The sequence below is a fragment of the Saimiri boliviensis genome, chromosome 15 (genome assembly GCF_048565385.1).
Source record: "Saimiri boliviensis isolate mSaiBol1 chromosome 15, mSaiBol1.pri, whole genome shotgun sequence".
Lineage (NCBI taxonomy): Eukaryota > Metazoa > Chordata > Mammalia > Primates > Cebidae > Saimiri > Saimiri boliviensis.
In genome coordinates this window covers 22,453,119-22,476,528 of record NC_133463.1, presented here as the reverse complement: position 1 = coordinate 22,476,528, position 23,410 = coordinate 22,453,119, and the positions used below count along the sequence as shown (strand labels likewise).

At 39.7% G+C, this 23,410-nt stretch overlaps 1 protein-coding gene across 13 annotated transcripts in view; it reads left to right on the top strand.

Annotated features, from left to right (window-relative positions):
• NCOA2 (nuclear receptor coactivator 2) overlaps positions 1 to 23,410 on the top strand; it is a 310,720-nt gene that overhangs the window by 233,630 nt on the left and 53,680 nt on the right. For all 13 annotated transcript variants that reach the window (XM_074386756.1, XM_039464456.2, XM_039464455.2 and 10 more), the window contains 5 exons: positions 10,645 to 10,748; positions 15,248 to 15,425; positions 17,543 to 17,731; positions 20,082 to 20,183; positions 20,798 to 20,941. In XM_074386756.1, coding sequence (XP_074242857.1) covers positions 10,645 to 10,748; positions 15,248 to 15,425; positions 17,543 to 17,731; positions 20,082 to 20,183; positions 20,798 to 20,941 — 717 coding nt within the window. The remainder of the gene's footprint in view (positions 1 to 10,644; positions 10,749 to 15,247; positions 15,426 to 17,542; positions 17,732 to 20,081; positions 20,184 to 20,797; positions 20,942 to 23,410) is intronic.

The following is a 23,410-nucleotide window of genomic DNA, read 5'->3' as shown; positions in this document are numbered from 1 at the left end:
TTCTGTGTTCTATTATCAGCTTTTTGCATTAGGTACTTTAAATTGGGAACACCTGCTTTTTTTTTTTTTTTTTTTTTTTTTTTTCCCAAAAACACACTCCCGAGGTCCTCCCATGATTGCTCAAGCAAATGCTAGAATGAAAGAACTGGGAATAGTTTGTAGTAAGCAAAATGAAACTGGGAATTTCAAGCTCCCTGTGGTATTGTTAGAATCACAGTGGGGTAAAGGAGAAGAGTGTACATATGATGAGTTGTAGCAGTCTCTTTAGAATGACATCAGATCCTGTGTCTGTAGAGAGAAACTGGAAGGAAAAGATATCCAGATGGGAGAAAAACACAAGGAGAGAAATGCAAGCAGGTCTGAGAAGTGGAACAGAAAATGAATCGGGGAGCAAGATGTCAGTGAAAAGAAAGTGAGGAGCAGGGAGGATTCCTGGGCATGGAAGATTTGGTCCCAGGAGACAAATGAAGGTCAGGTACTAGGATGGTTTTCAGTTCCTTGAGAACTTGAGAGACACCCCGCCAAAAGCCACCATTTAGGAGAAGTAGAGGCCTGGGAGTGAAGCCTTGCAAGCTTCATGGAAATAAGGGTTGGTGGCAGAGCCAGAAAGAAGAGGCAGTGGGAAGTAGAGTAAACAGCCCCCCTTCCTTTCCTTCATCCCTCCCTCTCTTTCCCTACACGTGTATTGGCTATCTTTAGGGCATTCAGCTTTATTTTAGTCATTGGATATTCAGAGTTGGATAAGACAGGAAGAACCTTGGCCGCCTCTCCAGGGATTTCAGCGCTTCCTCCGGCCAATCCCACTTTCTAGGTGGCTTTCCTTTATCAGCTGTTAACCTTATCCTTAGAATCCAAGGCTTCTCCCGGCACTCTGCTTGGGAGGGACAAGAAACCCAGGCAAATGTGACAAGTTGTACAGCCTCCACTTGGGTAGGTTTATTTTCTTAAGAGCTGTGAGTGACTGGGAAAATCCCTAGGACTGAAAAAAATTTCTGTGTTGCCCAAATCACTTTTTTGTGAAGTAGGTTGTAACTCCCTAGATGAGAATCTGGACTAGTAGAATTGGCTTGGTGGGGTTTTTAAACTTCATATCTCAAATGTGGAGAGAGCATTGGTGATTTGTCTTCCAAATACTCTTCTCATTGGCCTGATCACCTGAGCTATTATTCTTGATGCCCTTAGCAAATATGGTCTGACCTTTTTTCTCATCCCATCTCCACCTAATACTTTGACTCCAAAAATAAAAAATCAGAGTCTTTAAATGAACATCCACTATGTTAAGTATGTGGTAAAGCTCTTACACGGATACCTCTAAGGAGACATTTGTGATATTTTAGCCCTGGCTAAATGGAATTTAATTTCAGTTCCAGCTGTGAAACTGTACTCACAGCCATGAATACTGTGCTCAGTATTAATATAACATCATTGAGCACCCACTATGTGCCAAGCAGCAAATAAAAAGTCATTTCTTACAGTCAGGAGCCAGCAATGCAGTGAAAAGGGATAGGTATGAAAATAGATCATTTCAAAATGATGAGGTGAGCATTAAGATGGGGGTGGGCATAGGGCATCATAGAAGCACAGCGGCAGGGGCCCAACTTCATCGACATGAGCTTTCTGGAGCCGTGGCAGCATCTTCCAAGAGAAGGGGTGGAAGGGCATCTGTGCCAATGGAACAATCTGAGAGAATGCTCAGAATCTTGAAAGAAAGTGATGCATTTGGGAGATAGGTACTAAATACTGCTGTGGAGTAATTGGGGATGAGGCTGACTGCGCTAATAAAAAGAATTCAGGAGACTTTAAAAGTTGCATGACTAAGACCAATGTCTTAGAATTTTAGAAACAACTTTTTAATTAATTTTCATATTTTTACCTATTAGAAATTGTATTAAGTACTCCTATAGTGTAATTTTGTTGGCCTTGCTTTTGAGTTGACATTCATCTTTGGAAGAAATACAACTTTTTTTCTTTTTTTTTGAGATGGAATTTTGCTCTTGTTGTCCAGGCTGGAGTGCAATGGCGCGATCTCGGCTCACTGCAACCTCTGCCTCCCATATTCAAGTGATTCTCCTGTCTCAGCCTCCTGAGTAGCTGGGATTACAGGCGCATGCCACCACGCCCGGCTAATTTTTGTATTTTTAGTAGAGACAGGGTTTCATCATATTGGTCAGGCCTGTCTCAAGCTCCTGACCTCAGATGATCCGCCTGCCTCAGCCTCCCAAAGCGCTGGGATTGCAGGTGTGAGCCACTCCGCCCGCCCAGCCAAAAATAAAACATTGTTATAATTTGGTCTTTTGACAGACTTACTCATAATCTTCTGAATAAGTCCTGAATTTGAGCCTCACCTCACTTCTCATTTCTTTCACACCCATTGATTTTTTTCCTTCTTTCATCCAATCTCAGTTTCACCTTTTAACTTTGTAAGCAAATTATGATTCCTCTGTTTTCTTGTTCAGGTGACTCCCAACACTTTAGTGAGCAGAGCCCAATTAATTAGAATTTACTCTGAAATGGCAGTTTTTATATTTATTTTGCCTTCACCTCTCAGCACTCCATTGCTGTGGAAAATATAAATAGAGATGCACCGTTATCATATCAGGGAATGAATGAATGCTGTCATAATAAATTTAGTTGTATGTATAATATTTAATATTTGTTGGCTTTCAGTGCACTAACTTGAAGCACTTCTAAAGCCACGTTTCCATCGATTCTTTCAGTGTCTACATGTTTACTGTGTGCCTAAGTATTTTTTTTCTTCTGCAGTTGGTCTTTAAGTTTAAGCTCCTATAGGACATGAACTGTGAGCCGCAAGAATTTGGATTATATAAAAGAAAGATTTTGGACAAATTGTTATCCACTCACTGGCTTATGAAACATTTTCCACTCCCCATTTTACCTATCAGTAAATTCAGTACTGATAGGTACTATATGAAGTGGGCTATTAAATAGAAATATATATGGGCGATAGCAGAGGGAATGATGGTAAATTCCTATGAACAAAAGCATGTTCTAGCTGGTTGTACTGAGTCTATTCTGGTTACGTCCTTTCTCTTCGTAACTGTAACACGTTAATTTTAAAAGTAGGCCTATGTATTTCAAACTTGCAACATGATTTCTGGTTTGGCTTAAGTAGTCATGCCTTACCATTGATGAAAATGAAACCAAGTATGTTGCTTTCTCTAAAGCAAGAGTGAGAGGGTTTTGCTGGATGGAGATGGCCTTGAGATTGGTTAATTTTGTTGTTTCTTCATGCTGAAGAGAAATCATGATGTTGAGAAGAAGCTCAATGTCAGAAAAAGAGGGAGGCAACTTGCAGCTTAGGTTCCTCCCACTACTAAAGAAAGTGCAGCTGCGCGCTTTTAATATGCACGGCAGGAGATTTCAGCAGCTTGATGATATATAGTGCATTAATGTTGAAAAGATAAACACATTTGGAGAGCACAGGAAGGGCCTTGTGTTTTTATGTTAGCAGAATGCTTCCTAATGAATAAGAATGTGCTGCTGGCTTCACAAAGCCATATGGCAGCTTTTCTAATTTTAGTTGGGTGCAGATGCATAATTCTCTCATTTTACCTTCTAGAACCTTTGAGATGCTACATAACTTTTCCTGTGATATTTCATCTATAGTGCTTGGTCAGAAACTACATATCATTGTTTCAGTGACTTATTAGCTCTGCATTGGTCTCACTGCTGATCCAGTTCCTTAATGTAGGAAAAGATAGAAATCGTGGATGTTTTCCTATTAGAATCTTAAAATTTGTGTGGAGGTGATTAGACTTGTGTTTGACGTCAGTCTACTGAAAAATGTGTAGATTTCTGGGTGAGTGATTTTGCTAACTTTGAAGCAGAGGAATTAATTATAAAACCTACACCAAGTATCAGATTCCATTTTAGTCAAAGATTCTAATTTTATCTAATTTAAATAATACAGCTTCTGTAAAACAACTATCCTCAGGCTTGACCAAACAAAAAGATAATCTAAATTCTTAATTGTCTTTACACATCAGGGATCTCTAAACATGGGTGTCTTAAAATGTCTCTATATGTATATACATACCCTGTGGATTATCTCTCCGTAGATGCAGTATTACAGAGTGAGTGACATTTGTTTGGATTCTGACTTTTTAAAGATAGACTAATATCTACACATTCTCTACAGCCTCTTCAGATGATTCCCAAAAAAGGAAAAAGCAAGAATACCAACTTCTGCCATAATGACAGTGTCACCCTGTCCCTATAATGGGAGACATCAAACAGCATTTAGGTTTCTAAGTAATCAGTAGTGGTTTGCCACTGCTGCTGCTGGAGTTAGAACAATTATGTGGCTGTCCCCTGAGCATTCCTGTCACCCCAGTGAAGAGATAGAACTCTGTTCTGGTAATGCTTTCTGGAAAGACTCTGAGTTTATAGCCTCAATTCAGTTGCCTAATAAAAAATTGACTAAGAATACTAATACTATGAGAGTCAGTAAGCTACCAAAATTAATAAATGATTCTTCAGAAGATAATGTAAAGGCCTTTTTAAAAAAAACAACACTTGATAATTTAAAAATATTTAGTTGTACTCTTTTAAAAATAAATTATTTTTTTTGCTAGGATCAGTTTCTAATGTGTTACTGTTTTCATCAGAAGACTGGAAGTTTACTTTCAGTTTATGCCTGGAGCTGAGCACAGTGGTGTGTGCCAGTAATCTCAGCTACTTGGGAGGCTGCGGCAGGAGGATTGCTTAGCCCAAAAGTTCAAGGCTGTAGTATGCTGTGATCACACCTGTGAATGACCTCTGTACTCCAGCCTGGTAACATAGTGGGACCCTTCTCTAAAAATAAAAAAAAAAAACAAACTTTGTCTGTACATGCCAATGAGCAATTTAATACAGCTGCTTCAAAAATAAATATTTTTTTCCTTGTATTTTCAAATTACTTATATTTCTAGAATCAAATTCTACCCTGTTCACCTTTTCTTTTGTTCTAAGAGAAAGCATGAATAATAATTACTTGTAAAAAAAACATATGGAATATAATATTAATGATTTTTCCCCAGTTTGTGGTATGACTCATTTTAACATGGTCCCTGAAGAGATGGGGTTTTGTTCTTCGCTTTGAAAGTAGAAATCTAATTAATTGGTATTGGATTTCTGGAGTGCGGGCAAATGGAGAAGGGGACCTTGAGGGATTGCTCTCCAAGCAGCCACCCAGGAGGAAAAGGCGAGTCAGAAAAAGATTATAGAGGCATCCTTGGACGATCTCTCCAATCGGGTTTTGCATTTGTAAAACTGGGCACTATTAAAAAGATCATAGCTACTTCCTGCTGATGAGGTCTAAAAAATACTTTTAAAAAAATGATCAGAGCTACTTTATGATTTTTTAAAGTCTTTTTGGGAGTGAGGAAGAGAAGGATAGATTTATTATTTTCACTGTTACTTTCTTAGGTCATGTTCTTTATCTAAGACGAATAAGTCTGGGGACTGGGCATGGTGGTTCATGCCTATAATCTCAGCACTCTGGGAGGCCAAGGCGAGAGGATTACTTGAGCCCAGGAGTTCAAGACCATCCTGGGCAACAGAGTGAAACCCTGTCTCTCCAAAAATTTTTTTTTAATAAAATATAAAGAAAAACTCAGGATGAAATAAGTCAGGGCTTAGAAAGAAATCTTTTAGTGTGCTCTGAAATTTTGATTTTATCATCTCTTTCTCTGATTTAAAAAGAGTTCTATCTGTAATAATGAGATTTCATAAGGTTTTGATCGTATGAAACTCTGAGACGAGCTCTCTACTATTGAGTTTACTGAAGGATATTTTTGTAACAGAATATATTTTTATGGTTAATGGATGCAGAATATAGAAAAGTAAATATAGTTTGTGACCGCTGAGAAAACTGCCTTATTTAAAAATATTAAATAGTGTGTTTTAGTGTAGTAATGCTGTACTTACAGAAGTATAAATATCTAAGAATTTAAGCTTATTTTTATCTGGTACGTAAAAATAGCATACTCGTTACTGAAATGCTCTGTCAAGATACCAGTATATGTCCGGTGAACATAATAGTATCTCTCAAAGGAGTCCTGTCCTTCTTCCTCCTCCTTCCCTCCTTCTTCCTCCTCTTGTATAATTTTAAGGCTCAACTAAACATTGAACAGAGGTAGTAATTACTTTGTGAAAAGTACCCAAATAACGTAAAGTTAGGGCCAGTTTAATTTAGATTTCAGTTACATTGGTAAAGCCATATTTCTAAGTGTTTTCTGTCACTTGAGATTATTGATTTTTTTTTAATATTGAGAAATGGTGAAAGCACAAATTCAATACAGAATTAAAGAATGGATGACAAATTAGCTAGAAAATGCATATATTTCACACCTTCTTTTGAAGACAAGAGTAAGAAGCTCTGAATTATTTACCTTTTATTTCTTTTCTTTACTTACCTCATGCAGCATAAAAATTTTCCATTCTCTTAATATATATAAAGAACATTTGTGTAAATATTGCAACACTTTTTAAAACTTCTCTTGCAATTAACCTATCGACTCGTTTGGAATTTTCTTTCAAATCGCAATTTCCACCAGTATAACTTCAGTTTGATCTTATGAACACCGTTGTTTTATTTTCCGTCTGAGATTGCTAGAGTTCCAGCTTAGATCAGTGCTTTGCCAGCATTCCTTCCCATGGGCTTTCAAGCCAGGCTGAGATTTTGCAGTGGCCCGATGCCAGCCACACGTCTGACCCCACCTGTCTCCTTGTTGCTGTCCACTTGCATATCCTGCAGAATCCAATTCGATTACATCGTATATTAAATACTTTGAGCTATGTCCAGCAATTTCCATCCCTTTTTGAACTGAGGGCTTGCCATTTAGCCGTCTGTTGTGCCCATTTGGTGGGATTGTAATAGTTTTGCCCTCCTGGATAGACCATGAGCTATCCGTGGAGGAGGATTTTTCACTTTGCTTCCCCAGCACAGACAGTGCAGGCCACAGACCAGACACACAGACATAGGCTACTGTGCCCATCCCAGTGTCACTGTTCCATTCCCTCATGTGGGCTCACATAGGCCACTCATTCTTTGTTACTGGTATTAGCTGCTGCTTTATTTCTCTTAAATATTTTTATCAGTTGAATATTATAAAGAATAAAAGTGCATGTTTTGCATTTATAATGTTTCAGGGTAATAATTATTTTTATCCAGGCTTTCCTTCAGTTGTCCCTCAAACACATGTTCTGTGAGATCTAAATCAGCTAATTTAAATTTTAGGCCCTTACTCCAAATTACACCTGATCTGTAAATTCCTAAATATAAAATACTGTACAGATTTTATCCTGATTCTACATAACCTCTGACAAAAATTCTTTGCCCGAGCACGTTGCTAGAATTTAGAATACCCAGGCATGAAGACTTACCAGTGTTGAAGAACCTGCCTGATGGAGTTAGATATCTAAGTTTTTTGTATCGCACAGAATGTTGATGGTGGAATTTAGATCCTCAGAAAGATCATACCCTGGCAATATAAACATCTCACAAGGCCTACTGACTATCTTCAAAAGACCAGAAATGGGTTACTATCACAAACATTATTTTGTATTTATTTTGCCCAAAAATGTAGCATTAGTATAGATATCATCAAAAACAATAATTCATTCTTATTGTGATATCAGAATCTCATTTGCCAAGTAGGCTGATGTTTTCTAGCGATCAGCGGTAGGTGCAGGGTTGCCTTTGTGATTGGCAGCTGTTGTTTCCTCTCTCTCTCTCCCCTACAACATTAATCTAAACTAAATTCATTCTTAAAAGGATTAAAAACACCAGTTGTTAACGGTCGAATAATGGCACTTGGGATCTTGAGAGAATATGAAATGCCTTGAAACTTACTGACTATAGCAAGATAAGATTGTTATTTAATACCAGTTTTTGGGAACCCTTTTCCCCATATTACTTGACCCTGCCCACCCATTCTGTCCTCCCCCTGCACCCTGGAGGTCCAGTGAGGCTAAAGGGGAAAATTACTTTCTCTTTCCACACACCCTCGACTCCACTTGCTCCCATGCTTCTGGGAGGAAGTACTGGTGGTGGGTCTAGCTGTCAGTTAGCCCCCATAGATGCATTGAAAACCTGGTCTGAAATAGGGACAGCACTATTCACGATCCAGACAGTTCACAAAGCTTACCTTTAAATGGGATAGCCTACTCTTTTGTGGACTGTGTGCTGCTGGAGGCAAGAGACTGGGGATATCCCCTTAGGAAGATGTATCAGAATCTCAGCAAAGCAGGCCTTTCAAGCTGCTTGTGTGTTCCCAATGCACATTCTGATAGACCCCCTCCAGGGATGCTGTCTTATGTTTACCACTGCATTTTGAGAATCACTGCTACTACTGAAAGATGGGAGAATGTGACCCCTGATGGGAGAATGCGACCCTGTGATAGTTAGGCAAAGGAAAGGCCGAAGATCACTCAGGCTGTGGAATGTCAGCACATTGCTCCTGCACATGGACTGCCGCAACACTGAAGACAATAAATAGTAATCTACTAGGACCACATAAATTATGACATCTTTTATATGGGCCTTGAGATTTAGTATTCATGAAACAGAGGGATCCTCAGGTCTGAGGCACGCTGGGGCCTCTACGACAAGGACCGTTAAGAGACGTACATACCCTATCCTCCTTCAAGAAGACCCCACAGAGTATGGTGTGGATGGTGGTCCTCAAGGAATACCCAGCATAGCTCCCTTAGCAAGATGGCCTCTGAAAGTTCGATGAAGCAGCAGGTAGCAGTGCGAATCCTATTCCTGTACTGGTGGGTAGAAAGTGAGCAGAACCTGAAGAGAAATTGATAACCCTTACAGAGCAAACTGCCAAAAAAAACTAAAAAGTGTGCTCCAGTGCCTATTTATTTTACTGTGAGTCTATTTGGCAATGAAAAATATTTCAGGAAAAGGGGGTGGAGCGGTCACATGCAGTAATTGGCCAAACCAATCCTGTGGCTGGAGACCCTGAGGTGTTTGCTGCCTCAGAAGGGACTGGCTGAGGATTTGGGATGAGACCAAACCTGCAGACAGAGCAAGTGTGCAGGACTCAGCAGTGAGGAGCCTGGGAAGGCAGCAAAGCCAGAAACCAAGCAAGGACTGACAAATCTGCCCATATTGAGTTATGAAGGCCACTAGACAAGTCATATCTCTATAGGCAGTCACAATTTTTTTCATGTAAGGAGGTGAATCAGGAATATATTAGAGAGTTGATAAGGCACATACAGTCTGCTTAAGATAAGCTCTGCAAAGGAATTACTACGTATGGAACTCAAGGAGGAACTAATCAATACAGATGTGCTGGTATTAAGATGCATTTTTAAACTGCTTTGTTATTTGTAAAGAGTGTTTCACTTATCATTCCATTTACTTTGGCTCGGTCCATTACAAAGAAGACAGGTAAACTGAAGCAATTTGCTTGAAGTCATACTTCTAAGCGGCTGGATTTGAGCTTGAACTGTACAGGTCATCTTCCCCTTCCACTGATAACGTGGTCTGTGGAAGCTTTTTGTCATGGGAATGGCCAGGATTGGGAGGATCCACATAATTCCTAATTATTTTCTAGGTTCTCAGCCATAAACTAGGCTTTACAAATTTTCAACGCACTGCATAAAATATTTTTGGCAAAAAAAATTATTAAGGTTCTGAAAGCAGGTTAATTCTGAGTGGTAAATTGATTTCCTGTTTTCTATTTCTACATTTAATTACAATGATAACATGCAGTGTAAACAAGGATATAATTTATTCAGGAACAAATAATTGTCACGTTGTTTTGTGTTGTTTTCTAGCAAGTTGTTGATATGTATCTGTTATGCTTTGAACTTTTTTGGTGTTCTTGAAATAACTAGTTCACACATATATCGGTATGTGTGCATCTTTTTCTTCTGTGAGCTTTTTCACAAAACATTCTCATTCTATGATGGAATGTCTTCCAGGGCCTTCCTGTCTTCATGAGCCTGAAATCTGCCTCGCACGTTTCCATCCAGGAACACACACTGTGCAGCTCTTTGCTAGATCAAAAGGCAGCCACCGAAATTCCCCAAGTGCCTCGTAGGGTGCTTCTTCCCCCTTAGATGGAGAAGCACTTTGAACAAGTCAGGGACCAAATCTTTCTGGCCACTTTAAGTGGGAATGTAAGCACAAGTGGAATAGTAAAAAAGTCCAGGCAGACATTGCAGAGTGTCCCATGGGGGCAGCCATAGCAGGTTAGGACTCCTTGTTACTTCTTCAAATGTGTGCAAATAAATCTCTGATTATGCTACTGAATTCTGAACAACAGACCCTCCTTTATTCTAGTTTGGTGAATCTCTTGAGTAGAAACTAATTATGCCATAGGATATAGCAGTTTCATAATCTAGAAAAAAATGCCTGTCGGGGACTATCATGAAACCTCTAAACTCATTTTCTGAGCAGCCTGAAAGGGGATCCGAGCCACAGGTTCTAGAGGTGAAAAGTTAATGTTCTGGCTTCTGCTTCCAGCAGTTTCTCCCATTTAGGGGCAACAGGGATGTACTCTCTTTTGTAGCCGCATCTGATTCCACTAGAGATTTTTAAAAATCATTACAATAAAAATATTTCTGTGTCACTCTGTCCTTGAAATAGCACTGCCATTTAATTCACATTTATGTTTATTGCAGAGAAAGCAGCAGCTGCCAACATAGATGAAGTGCAGAAGTCAGATGTATCCTCTACAGGGCAGGGTGTCATCGACAAGGATGCGCTGGGGCCTATGATGCTTGAGGTAGCACATCTTCATTTTAGTGCTGTATTTTACAGTTGTGTTGATCCTCACATTATGACGTTTAATTTCAGGTGAATATAATTTAAGGAGAATCCACACTAGTACTAGTACTGTGGACCTCTTGAGCTTACTAATTATGTACGTTCTGGCTCCTGCTGCCAGTATATGTGTGTTTGAAATTAAGTAAGCTTTATACTTTCTATTATACTATTTCAAACTAGTTTATTTATCTCATAAGGAAGAAAACTGAAATAATAGGGAAAAGGAACTTTTAAGAGAGGCATAGGGTTGGTCTTAACTACCTGTTCTTTATTAACTTTGGGAAGCTTTATGACCAGCTAATGTCTAGAATTTGTAAAGTACAGTTTTTCTATTTTATTAACTAGTACTAAACGCCAAGTGCTTTGCTGTACCTGTTCCAAAATTAAAATTCAAGATGTAGGCTATGGTAAGATGAGGGAAAAAAATGTCAGTGAATATATAACGAGAAAGAGAGGAACTCTGAGACATAAATTATGTCAGTTCTCAGGATAATTTCCTTGGCTGATGATATGATGAGGTTGAAAAGACTGCATGGCCAGAAGCTTTGCAGCACTGCCATTGTAGAATCAGCTGGCTTGCTGCAGCAGACAATGCGTTTGGATTTTTAAAACAAAGATAACCAATAGTCCCCCTTATCTCCTCTTTATTTCAATTGATGCATAAAGGGATTTTTATTTTCAGAAAATCTAATTCTGTGAAAATCTACCATAAAGTTGGGGGAGGGGGGGAGGGTGGAGGGGACACAGAATAAAGACTTAAAGATTATCTCACCCAGTTTGTATTAGAAATGTATTTAGAAATGACAAACTTCATTTCCTAGGGCTGGACCTGCTGGCCAACCGAAAGGCTTTAAATGGCCCAGTATTGGCCCTTGCTTATCTCCTCTCGAATCACTGACTTGAAAACATTCAACCTCACCTTCCAGGAGAAAAGCAGAAACACACTTAACCCGATTCTCCATAGTCAGCAAGGCAGCGTAAGGCCAGAGAGTGCTACTTCCCTCTCGGTTCTTAGAACAAGATTATGAAAACTATAACTAGGTGGACCATTTAGAATTAAATGAAAGAAAGTGGATAATTTCCTTTGGAAAAATGTTTGAATTACAAATTAGAAACTGATTTGAAGATTATGTACACTAAATTATTACAGTTGGGAAATTTCCCTATACCTGTGTTTATTCGTTTTATCTTGGGGTGGGGGAGAACATTGGAGTGGAAACTCCTGGGAAGACTTTTGAGACTTCTAAATAGAAACGCTGGAAGTAACCACAAAGCTGGGACTCAGGCCCTTTGAGACCAAGTTAATATTATTAATTGTAGAAATCAGATTGTTAGTAGACCTGATGTCATAAAATCGAACCAATATTTTTGTCATTCAAAATAGTCTTCTGAGAATTCAGTGCATTGAGCAAGAACCTGTGTAGCAGAACTTGAGTGTTAGATTTAGAGGGGTTAATTCTTAAATCTAGTGACTTACAGTGTGAATTTAAATCTTTATCCCTGTTTACGTGTAATCATTTAAACAGAGAGAACATGTTCTCATGGAGCTGTTCCTAGGCTTAGATGCACACTCATGCTTACATCATAGCATAGTGGTTGCTAGGCAACAAAACCAAATGTCAGCTTTTTTCATCAGAGCATATCATAGTGAGCCTTAAAAAAAAAAATACAAATTTTTGAGATGAAACAGTTTCATCTTTCGGTTTTTAGTGTGGTATAAGCAGTAGGAAGCGACATGTACTTTTAAAAAATGAACCATAGGTAATATAATTATGAAAATCCCTATGAAAGGTGTATTCAGAGCAGTGAGTTGAAAAGGGACACTGGGCACATAACTTATCACCTAACTTCCTGGGTGCACACTCTTGCACACAGTTCTCAAGGTTAGTACCATGTATTATGAAAGTCTACTTATTTACATATAGTCTTGCTTTGTCCTGCATGTGGTTCATACCATTGAGAAAACCTGATAAAATGTTTTAAGAAAAGCTTAAAAACCAAATGGTGTCATATTAAAGGGAGAAAGAGTGAACTTTTCTCTGGTGCCTTATGGTCAGTTCTAATTTGAGAGAGCACTTAGTTTTGTAATTAAAATTGAATTAAAGATTAAATATTTTCAAAGACAGCTCATAAAATAAGAGCCTGTTTAATAATAACTTAAGGAAAAAACAAACTAGGGAAAAAGTAAACACTTTAGGCCCCATCCACCAAATTCATTGTTATGTGTGTATATACATGTGACATTCCTGTTAAAAATAGTAATAAACGGACCGGGCGTGGTGGCTCACGCCTGTAATCCCAGCACTTTCGGAGGCCAAGGCAGGTGGATCACGAGGTCAAGAGATCGAGACCAGCTTGGTCAACATGGTGAAACCCCATCTCTACTAAAAAAAAATACAAAAAATTAGCTGGGCATGGTGGTGCGTGCCTGTAATCCCAGCTACTCAGGAGGCTGAGGCAGGAGAATTGCCTGAACCCAGCAGGCGGAGGTTGCCGTGAGCCGAGATCGCGCCATTGCACTCCAGCCTAGGTAACAAGAGCGAAACTCCGTCTTAGAAAAAAAAAAAAAAAAAGTAATAAACATGCTGGCATAGTGGCTCATGCCTGTAATACTAGCACTTTGGGATTACAAGAGTGGTGGGAGGATTACTTGAGGCCAAGAGTTTGAGACCAGCCTAGACGACATAGTGAGTTCCTGACTCTATAAAAAATTTAGAAGGCCTGGCGCAGTGGCTCGTGCCTATAATTTTACCCCTTTGTGAGGCTGAGTCAGGAAGATCACTTGAACCCAGGAGTTCAAGACCAGCTTGGGCAACATACGGAGGCACCATCATTACAAAAATTTAAAAATTAGGTGTGGTGGTAAGTGCCTGTGGTCCCAGCTACTTGGGAGGCTGAGTTGGGAGGATCTCTTGGGCTCAGGACGTGAAGGCTGCAGTGAGCTGTGATCATGCCACTGCACCCCAGCCTAGGCAACAGAGTGAGACCCTGTGTCAAAAAATAAAAAATATTTGGGTGTGATGTTGCATACCTGTGATCCTAGCTACTCAGGAGGCTAAGGTGGGAGGATAGCTTGAGCCCAGGAGTTCAAGGCTGCAGTGAGTTATGATTGTGCCTCTGCACTTCAGGCTGGGCGCAGAGCAAGACCTTGTCTCAAAGAAAAAAAAAATTGTAATAAGCACATATCATAAAGAAACTGAGTGGCCTAAACTGACTAGACCACTGGTTCCGGGTATGATGAATCAACCTAAAGCTTTCAGTCCTGATCAGTCACCTGATCCACAAAACAGAGCTTTTATAAACAAGGATCAAAACGAGAAAAATGGGCTAATGTAACCAGGAGAAACTCACTGAACCCCCAGCATTTCCATCACCAAGGTAAACTTGATGGGAAATAGATTGGGGTGAATATTGGAGTAGAGGACTGTACTGAATGGTAATCAAAGCATGAGCTTTGGAATCAGATCCTTCTGGATTCAAATTCAAGCTCTGCTACCACTGACTACTTCTGAAATATTAACTTTGAGTCTCAGTTTCCTCCTCTATAAATTGGGAAAGATAAAACATTCCTTCCAGAAAGTATGTGTAAGGCACAGTGAACATGCTCCACAGCCTCTATTATTATCTTCACCTCCTGAAATGATCCTAGATTCTTTATCTCCTTCCCTCACCTCCACTGGGATGACAACAAAGAGTGAGGCTGTGAGCTCATTGCCAGAAGCATGCTACTGTCATTTAAGTAATTTAGGAACCTGTGTCTTAATCTGGAGAACAAGTAACACAGAATAATTCGGCATAATTAGTGCCCTTCTAAGGTCAGGGCAGTGCTGAGGTCCCCATGAACGTGAATTTGCCACTTCAGAGACACTTCCCAGACCCTTTCCCATATATACCAAATAATAAAGGATTGATGTTTCTTTAAAGGTCTGACATTATCTGTGATGCTTTTCATATAATCCATGACAGGTAGGTGGTAAAATTTGGGAACTTTTCCCTGGTAATTATCCTTAAACTAGGAAAAAAATTTTAATGACCCCTTTCCCTCATTGTATAACATGAGAAATTATAGATCAGAATTACCATGCATTAGGTTGGTGACATAAAAGTTGTTCTTGGCCTGGTGGAGTACATCAATCTCATTTCGAAAATACAGATGAATGCCTGCACACTTTTACTTGATGGTAATTATCTCCTGACAAATTAAGGAAGTTACTGTTGGTCATTTGTTTGTGACAAGAAACCCTGATATAGGCTCTCTCTCCCACTTACTGAGATGTAATAATTTCTGTTTCACCAAGAGAAAAGTGTTGTTTCTGAAAACTGGGAGAGGGCTGAGAAAGATCTCATTTCTATCCACGTGTGAACTGTGTTTCCCTTAAAGGGATCATTGCCTTCTTAACAATTGCATGTGGTTTTACTTTGCATCCTATCTAACACAATTTGTACTTTTTCTCCTAGGCCCTTGATGGGTTCTTCTTTGTAGTGAACCTGGAAGGCAATGTTGTGTTTGTGTCAGAGAATGTGACACAGTATCTAAGGTATAACCAAGAAGAGCTGATGAACAAAAGTGTATATAGTATCTTGCATGTTGGGGACCACACGGAATTTGTCAAAAACCTGCTGCCAAAGTCTATAGGTAAATGACTGTCTTCTGGGTCTCCCTCCCTACCTCCCCTCACCCCCACCCGTTCCTGCCTCATAAACACACACACACATTGTCTTGGCTGAAGTGGATCAAATAAAACTAAATTATATCAGATGGGGATGAGAGGGACTGGGTAGTTTATTTAGAGATGCATGTGTGTTTAAGCTTGGAAATGTGTTTCCAAGCATGGAAAAAGGGACATCTTCAGATACTGATCTCAAATGAATGATCATTTTGATCCTATATTTAAAGTATATGAAAATCATTGCTTCTTAGCCAAAAGGCCAAGAAGTTATTATGATTATCAGTGTGGCAGTAATTATTTCATGATAAATGAACAGAAATTGATTCAGATTCATGAAAATGATACAGATGGAAAGTACTTAAATGGCAACTATTTTCATTGAGATTGCTGTGGTTTTTTTAAAAATTATTTTTAATTTTTGTGGGTACATAGTAGGTGTATGTATTTATGGGGTACATGAGGTGTTGTGATGTAGGCATGCAGTGTGAAATAATCACATCATGGAGATGGGGCATCCGTCCCCCTGAGCATCTGTCCTCTATGTTATAATGTAGAGACTGTGTTTTAAGGTGACACATTGCCTTACCCTGTTGCATCCTAGCCGACTTCATTTTGTCCATTTTCTCCATGACCATCTGAAAAGTCAAAGGTCATGAGAAGTTTGAGATTTACCTTATGTTGAGTGTGGCACATGAAGTGTATTCTATGTGTATACACATTCTAAAAATAAAATATTAAGGAACAAGTGGCCGGTGGAGAGGTTTAGATGCTACAGCCCAAGCCCCGCATGGGCTCTTCCGTCTCGCAGACTCTCCGGCGGCCCTGTACGTGTCATCGCCAGATGCCGCGGCCTCAGCCCACTCTCCCTGTCTCGCATTTCCTGACTTCATCTTATTTTGGAGATGCCCTCCGAAAGTGTACGTGATGATTAAGGACACGCTGTGCAGTGGGTGATTCACAGCGTGGGCCCACCTTAGCTGCTGCTCTGGAGTACTGCTGTACCCACTCACTAAGTGGTTCTTTTTTTAATATTCTCACTCAAACTGATGATGCTAAAAACATCTTCACGGATTGAAAGAAGTGCAGTATAAGGTCAAATCCTGAGTTGGCAAGTATTTCTGTTATTAAGATTGTTTATACTAGCTGGTCTTATTGTTATAATAAGTAGGAAAAGGTCCTTTTCAAATTTCATTCGGGCTAGCTTTTCCTTTGTATAATTCTTTGTTCAAAGTGACTGCAACAGTAATACAAAATGTATGGATACTTGTGTAAGATTTCTTTATTATATTCTTATTTTAAGTTAACTACTATTTTCAGATCTCTTTAGTAATTTTATGACTTCCTCAAAAGACCTATACTTATTAATTCACTATTATTAATTCACTTGTCTAAAGAGCTCTTTGCAAAAGTAGAAAACTGTATTTTTAACAAATTATCCAGGACTGGACTTGAAAGGAAGGAGTCAGGGTGAAGAAGTATGTAGAAAATGTTATAAAAATCCCAAGATTCCACATGTAACCCAGATCTCAAAGTAAAATTTTCAAAAAAGTAGGGGCGTGGGGAGAAAATTCCAAGATTTTTCCCAAGTTTAAAATCTTAAAGATTTTTTCTCCTCTAGATTATGAAAGTATTTAGAAAAGTATAAAAGTACTATGTGGACCGGGCTTGGTGGCTCATGCCTATAATCCCAGTACTTTGGGAGGCCAAGGTGGGTGGATCACAAGGTCAGGAGTTCAAGACCAGCCTGGGCAACATGGTGAAACCTCGTCTCTACTAAAAATACAAAAATCAGCCAGGCGTGGTGGCGTGCACCTGTAGTCCCAGCTACTCAGGAGGCTAAGGCAGGGAAATTGCTTGAACCCAGGAGGTGGAGGTTGCAGTGAGCTGTGATCACCACACTGCACTCCAGCCTGGGCGACAGAGCAGGACTCTACCTCAAAAAATAACAATAATAATAATAATAAATAAAAGTATTATATAAAAATGAAATAATCATATTTTTTCTGCATCATTTTAATAATTCAGAGGCAATGAATCTGATGTTTGTTTCTTTGTAAAACTGGATTACTTTTGCCTTGCTCAGTGAATGGGGGATCTTGGTCTGGTGAACCTCCGAGGCGGAACAGCCATACCTTCAATTGTCGGATGCTGGTAAAACCTTTACCTGATTCAGAAGAGGAGGGTCATGATAACCAGGAAGCTCATCAGAAATATGAAACTATGCAGTGCTTCGCTGTCTCTCAACCAAAGTCCATCAAAGAAGAAGGAGAAGGTGGGACAGAATCCCTAGGGTGTTTTATGTGTCTGTGTATTTATCCCTGTGCTAATTCCTTCACACTTTAATTAGTGTGGTCACCCAAAGAAAAGTGAGGAGGCAATATCTTTGTTCTTTTCAATTTTACTATCTTGTGATGGAAATTTTGAAGTCTTAAGAACAGTGCTGTCCAACATAATTATTTGCAGTGGTGGGAGTGACAGATCTTCAGCATCAGGTGTGGCAGCAGCCACTGGCCACATGTGGCTGGCGAACACTTGAAATGTCAATAATGCAGCTAGAGGGCTGAATTTTTAATTTGTTAAATTTGCATTTGAGTAGACACAAGAGGATTGTGGCTACTCTACTAGTATGACTGTATTAGTGATCACACACTTTTGGGAGATCCTAGGCTCTTTGAACATCTTGTGCAAGCTGTATGCCACAGCCCTAGAAAAATGCACACAATTGGCCAGGCACGGTGGCTCATGTCTGTAATCCCAGCACTGTAGTATAAAAAAGGAGTAGCTGAGCTAATATATTACTTTGTGCTTTGTATTTAAATATTTTTTGTACATTTAAAAGTAGGTTCTGGATGTTAACACAGTACAGCATAAGCACAGGGTTTCTGAGCTGTGGCATGCTCAGATACTAATCCTGGCCTTGCCAAAGTTTTGTGTGACATTGGACAAGTTACTTAAACATTGTGCTTTGATCTTCTTGTCTGTAAAATGGAAATAATGCTACTACATGTCTCATAGAGCTGTTAAGAGAATTAAATGAGTTCATAATTCATACAGTAGCTAGAAAGATATTTATCTCATAGTGCCCAAATATTTAGTTGTCATTTTGTTGAGGACTATAATTACATTGTAATTTTGTGATACCAACTATTACTGGATATTTCAACCTTGTTGAAGAAATAATACAGGAAACAATTTTAAAAGACTACAACAGAGCAATTCAGGAACAGCCAAGTTACAAACTGTATACTAAAATTTCTGTAAAAGTTGAGGAAAGAGGTTGAGCATGGTGGCTCACACTGTAATCCCAGCACTTTGGAAAACTGAGGCAGGTAGATTGCGAGATCAGGAGTTCAAGACCAGCTTGGCCAACACGGTGAAAGACCATTTACTAAAAATACAAAAATGAGCCATGCATGGTGGCAGGCACCTGTAATCCCAGCTACTCTGGAGGCTGAGGCAGAGAATTGCTTGAACCCGGGAGGTGGAGGTTGCAGTGAGCTGAGATCATGCCATTCTATTCCAGCCTGGGTGACAGAGCCAGACTCTGTCCCCCAAAAAAAAAAAAAAAAAAAAAAAAAGTTGAGAAAAGAAAAATCTGTCCAAGTCAATGTGGGATCCTAGGGTGAATAGCAAAGTATTGATTGTAGAGGACCTCAGCTTTAGAGCATGAGCCTGTATGGAGGGAGAAGTTGAGGCAGCCTGATATTTCAGATAAGATAGCAGCAGGAGCAAAGATAAATTATTTATTAAATTCAAGAAATTATCAGATTTAGAGGTGAACAATCATAAATCAGTGACCTAAGAAGACATGAAGGGATTACTTTTTTTAACAACCAACATTTGTCCAGTGTGTTTTAAATTGAAAGGGCTGTGCAGTGTACCCTGCATGTTACAAAGATAAAGAAAACTTTTCCCTTTCCTCCGGAAATGAACCCTGATGCATAAAACAATTGAAGCAAAGTGAGGAATAAGTGCTTAGAATTGGCTGTGTGAGAAACTGTCCACAGCCAAGATTCTGAACTATACTGCAGCTGTTTTGGTGCATGCTGCATTTTCTAGGTATTGTGGGAGTCGTTCTCTGAATCTCCATCGAGACCCAGTTCATATTCTTTGCTTTAAATTGCATATTGTCATTGTAGTATTTACATAGTTTAGCATAAGGTATACATAGTGTTCCTGAACTCTCAAACTTAAGAAGCAAACCCTTGACAAAGCAAGAATATCAGATTTTAGTTTTCTTCATTTTTGTACCTCATTACAAATTAAGCTCGTTTTCTATCAGCCATTTAAGAACAAAGAATTTTTTTTTCTACCACTGGAGAGAGGGTTTCAGATTATTAACACTCTAGTGTCGTGGATGTATTTCCGTCACATGTATCATGGGGCCTCAGCAGTTTCTCCTCTGCTCCCCAACTCTCCTTAGCCACCCTTCCTCCTCCTTACCCACCTACCACTTTCATGGAGAGAATAAAACCAGTAAGAAGCTCAGGTACATAGTGTTTCATCACTGTCTCCCTTACTACTTTTTTTTTATGACAGCTTGTACTGTCATAAATACACTTAGGTTTGTTTGAATCATTAGAAAAGCCCAATATGATAAACTTAAATGTGTGTAATTTAAGATTTGCAGTCCTGCTTGATTTGCGTGGCAAGAAGAGTTCCCATGAAGGAAAGACCAGTTCTTCCCTCATCAGAAAGTTTTACTACTCGCCAGGATCTCCAAGGTAAATTTACTTTCCACAGAAAACCAAAGGAATCATTTTAGATACTTAACATTCTTTAGAAATGCAAGGAATGTGTTTAGAAGACTGTAAAGATGCTAGTGCTAGCGACTGCTGCTGCAGTAGAAATGTCAAGGAGTTGGAGGACCAGAGAGAGAGAGAGAGAGGGAGAGAGAGAGATACTGGTTCTCACTGTATATACCCTTTTGGCTCATGTACTTGTGTTACCTCGTTTAAATACATACATTTAGATCTTGTTAAAATTTAATTGTTTCTGGCTGGGCATAGTGGCTCACACCTGTAATTGCAGCACTTTGGGAGGCTGAGGCGGGAGGATCACTTGAGGTCAGGAGTTCAAAGCCAGCCTGGCCAACATGGCGAAACCTCATCTCTACTAAAAATACAAAAACTAGCCAAGTGTGGTGGTGCACACCTGTAATCCCAGCTACCTGGGTGTCTGACTCACAGGAATCATTTGAACCCAGGAGGTAGAGCTTGCAGTGAGCTGAGATCACACCACTGCACTCCAGTCTGGATGCACTCTGTCTCAAACAAACAAAAAATTATTTCCATAAAGCATGGATCAGCATGTAGGTATGTCTGCTGTTACTTAATAGGCAAGATCACTTCTCTGGATACCAGCACCATGAGAGCAGCCATGAAACCAGGCTGGGAGGACCTGGTGAGAAGGTGCATTCAGAAGTTCCACGCACAGCATGAAGGAGAATCTGTGTCCTATGCTAAGAGGCATCATCATGAAGGTAATAAGCATCTCTAAATGATTTTTCTTAAATTATTGCTTCCTATGGGAGCTTTCTCTCAGTGATTCCTGGAGTTCATCCTGGGAACAGATACAGTGACTGTGTTCTCATGAGCTGTGTAATCTGGCGCAGATGTTGCCATCTGAAGGAAAATTTAACAGGAGAACCTATAGGACAGAAGAGTGTGACAAAAGTAGAATAGGAGATGATAGTGTCACAGAAGCAGACAAAAGGAGGAAGAAAGAGGTCACTTTCTTTGATCCAGGGGTTTCTAGATGTATGAAAAGATTGCAAGCACCATCTAATTTAAAAAAATATTAACGATTCAAGTAGAATCTGAAAATAAGAATAAGTGGAATTTTCGAGAGTGAGTGAATCCCTGGCAGAGGTAACAGTGGGACCCCAAGCCCTTCATCAAGGTGGTAACCAACAAAGACTATCCAGGTGTTTCTAGAGGGTCCAGAAGGTGATGCAGCTTGTCTCGGATGACAGACTTAAGCAATAGGACAGCTGGAACTGAGTCCAAGACTTCAGTCTTCTTTCAGTAATAGCAGCAGCCCTTATTGAGTACCCCGGTCTTTGTGTGGCATTGTCCCTTTTGCTTCCTCTCACTGGCCCTCACAGCAAGCTCGTGATATGGACTCACGTCTCTCACTCTGGACGAGAGGGTGAGGAGGCTGAGGCAGGTGAAGTGACTGACTCAGTGGCATTCAGTGTCAGTGCAGGACGTCTGTCTGAGCCCATTTTGGTCACTCTGCCATGCTGCTCCCAAAGGTCTTTCCACGGAATCACTTTTTCTCAAATGCATTTTTATTTCCATTAAAGAGGTAGGAACCAACCCCCCACCACCACCACCAGCTAATTGGGGAAGGGAGACTCTGTCCTTCTCCTTGTGTCCCAGCAGTGCAGTTGGCCAGGGCTCCACATGCATTGTCAGCTGGGCCACTCTGCATGTGAGGGGCTCCTGCAGTGCAGCTTGTAACTCAGCTTCAACAGTTGTCTGCATCTTTGCAGAAAAAATTTGTAACTAATTATTGAAAATGGACTTTGAGTTTGTCATCATCCACTTCATGTGCATCTGTGACCCTGGCACTTTGCCAATAATGTTGGTATGTTTAAATTTTATGCTTTTTAGATCACATATAAAAAAGCAAAAACCATAATAAATGACCTGTCTCTTCCATGCCCTTATTTTTTCCTCATCTTATTCATTCTTTTCATCCTATTCATCCTTTATTTTAGAAATAAGTACATAATCCAACAACTTGTGTCTTCCAGCATTTTTCTTTAAGTTGGAAAGAAAATGAGGAAATAGGCCGGGCGCGGTGGCTCAAGCCTGTAATCCCAGCACTTTGGGAGGCCGAGACGGGTGGATCACGAGGTCAAGAGATCGAGACCATCCTGGTCAACATGGTGAAACCCCGTCTCTACTAAAAACACAAAAAATTAGCTGGGCATGGTGGCGCGTGCCTGTAATCCCAGCTACTCCGGAGGCTGAGGCAGGAGAATTGCCTGAACTCAGGAGGCGGAGGTTGCAGTGAGCTGAGATCGCACCATTGCACTCTAGCCTGGGTAACAAGAGCGAAACTCCGTCTCCAAAAAAAAAAGAATATGAGGAAATAAAGATGCTACATTGACAGAAATCAATATTTAACCTACCATTTCACTATATCTGGTTTAAAATAGAAAGAACAGTAATAACAAAAAACCAAGAAACTGACATAAGCAAACATATTCAGTGTCCTTGGGTCCTGAGTTTAATTCTTTGGCAACCTGATTCCTTACAAAAGGATTTACACAGATGGACCAGGCACTGTGCTAGATTTAAACAGATGGGACCCACTAAAAGGAAACCCCATATAGACATTTCAAACTTTTGAAGTTTTGAAAAGATCAGGGATGATCAGTTACATTGAATGGAAATCTACAGCAAAGTGTTGTTTAAATGGAGGCACTTCCTAAATGTGTTCACATGCATGTTTACACATACCTACTTTTCAGAGATGTTGGATGTAGACCAAGTGGAAATGAAAATCTTTAGGGATCACAGCCAAGGTCAGGTAAAATTCTGAAATTATAAGCCATTGGAAATATGTCTTACTATAATAAAATTACATTTACGTCATCTTTTAGAAACATACCTATTATACGAAGCAAGATACTCACATGTCCAGTAATTCATTTTCAGTACTGCCACTTCACACTAACATTATGCAACAATTGATGATAGAAAGTGAACCTACATATAGTATCTAACTGTAACTGCAGAGAGAAGTCATTAGACAAATTGCTTAAAGTGAAATTTTACCAAGAAATCAGAATCCACATTATATGTTAGCCTCTCTCTCTCTCTCTCACTTGTGGCAGTTTTGTGGCATGGTGAATACGCCTGGTTGCTTTGGGGGTAACTATTCAACCCACAAAATTTGTGCTGAGGATTATGTGGTAGCAACATAGTGGCCTTCTTAA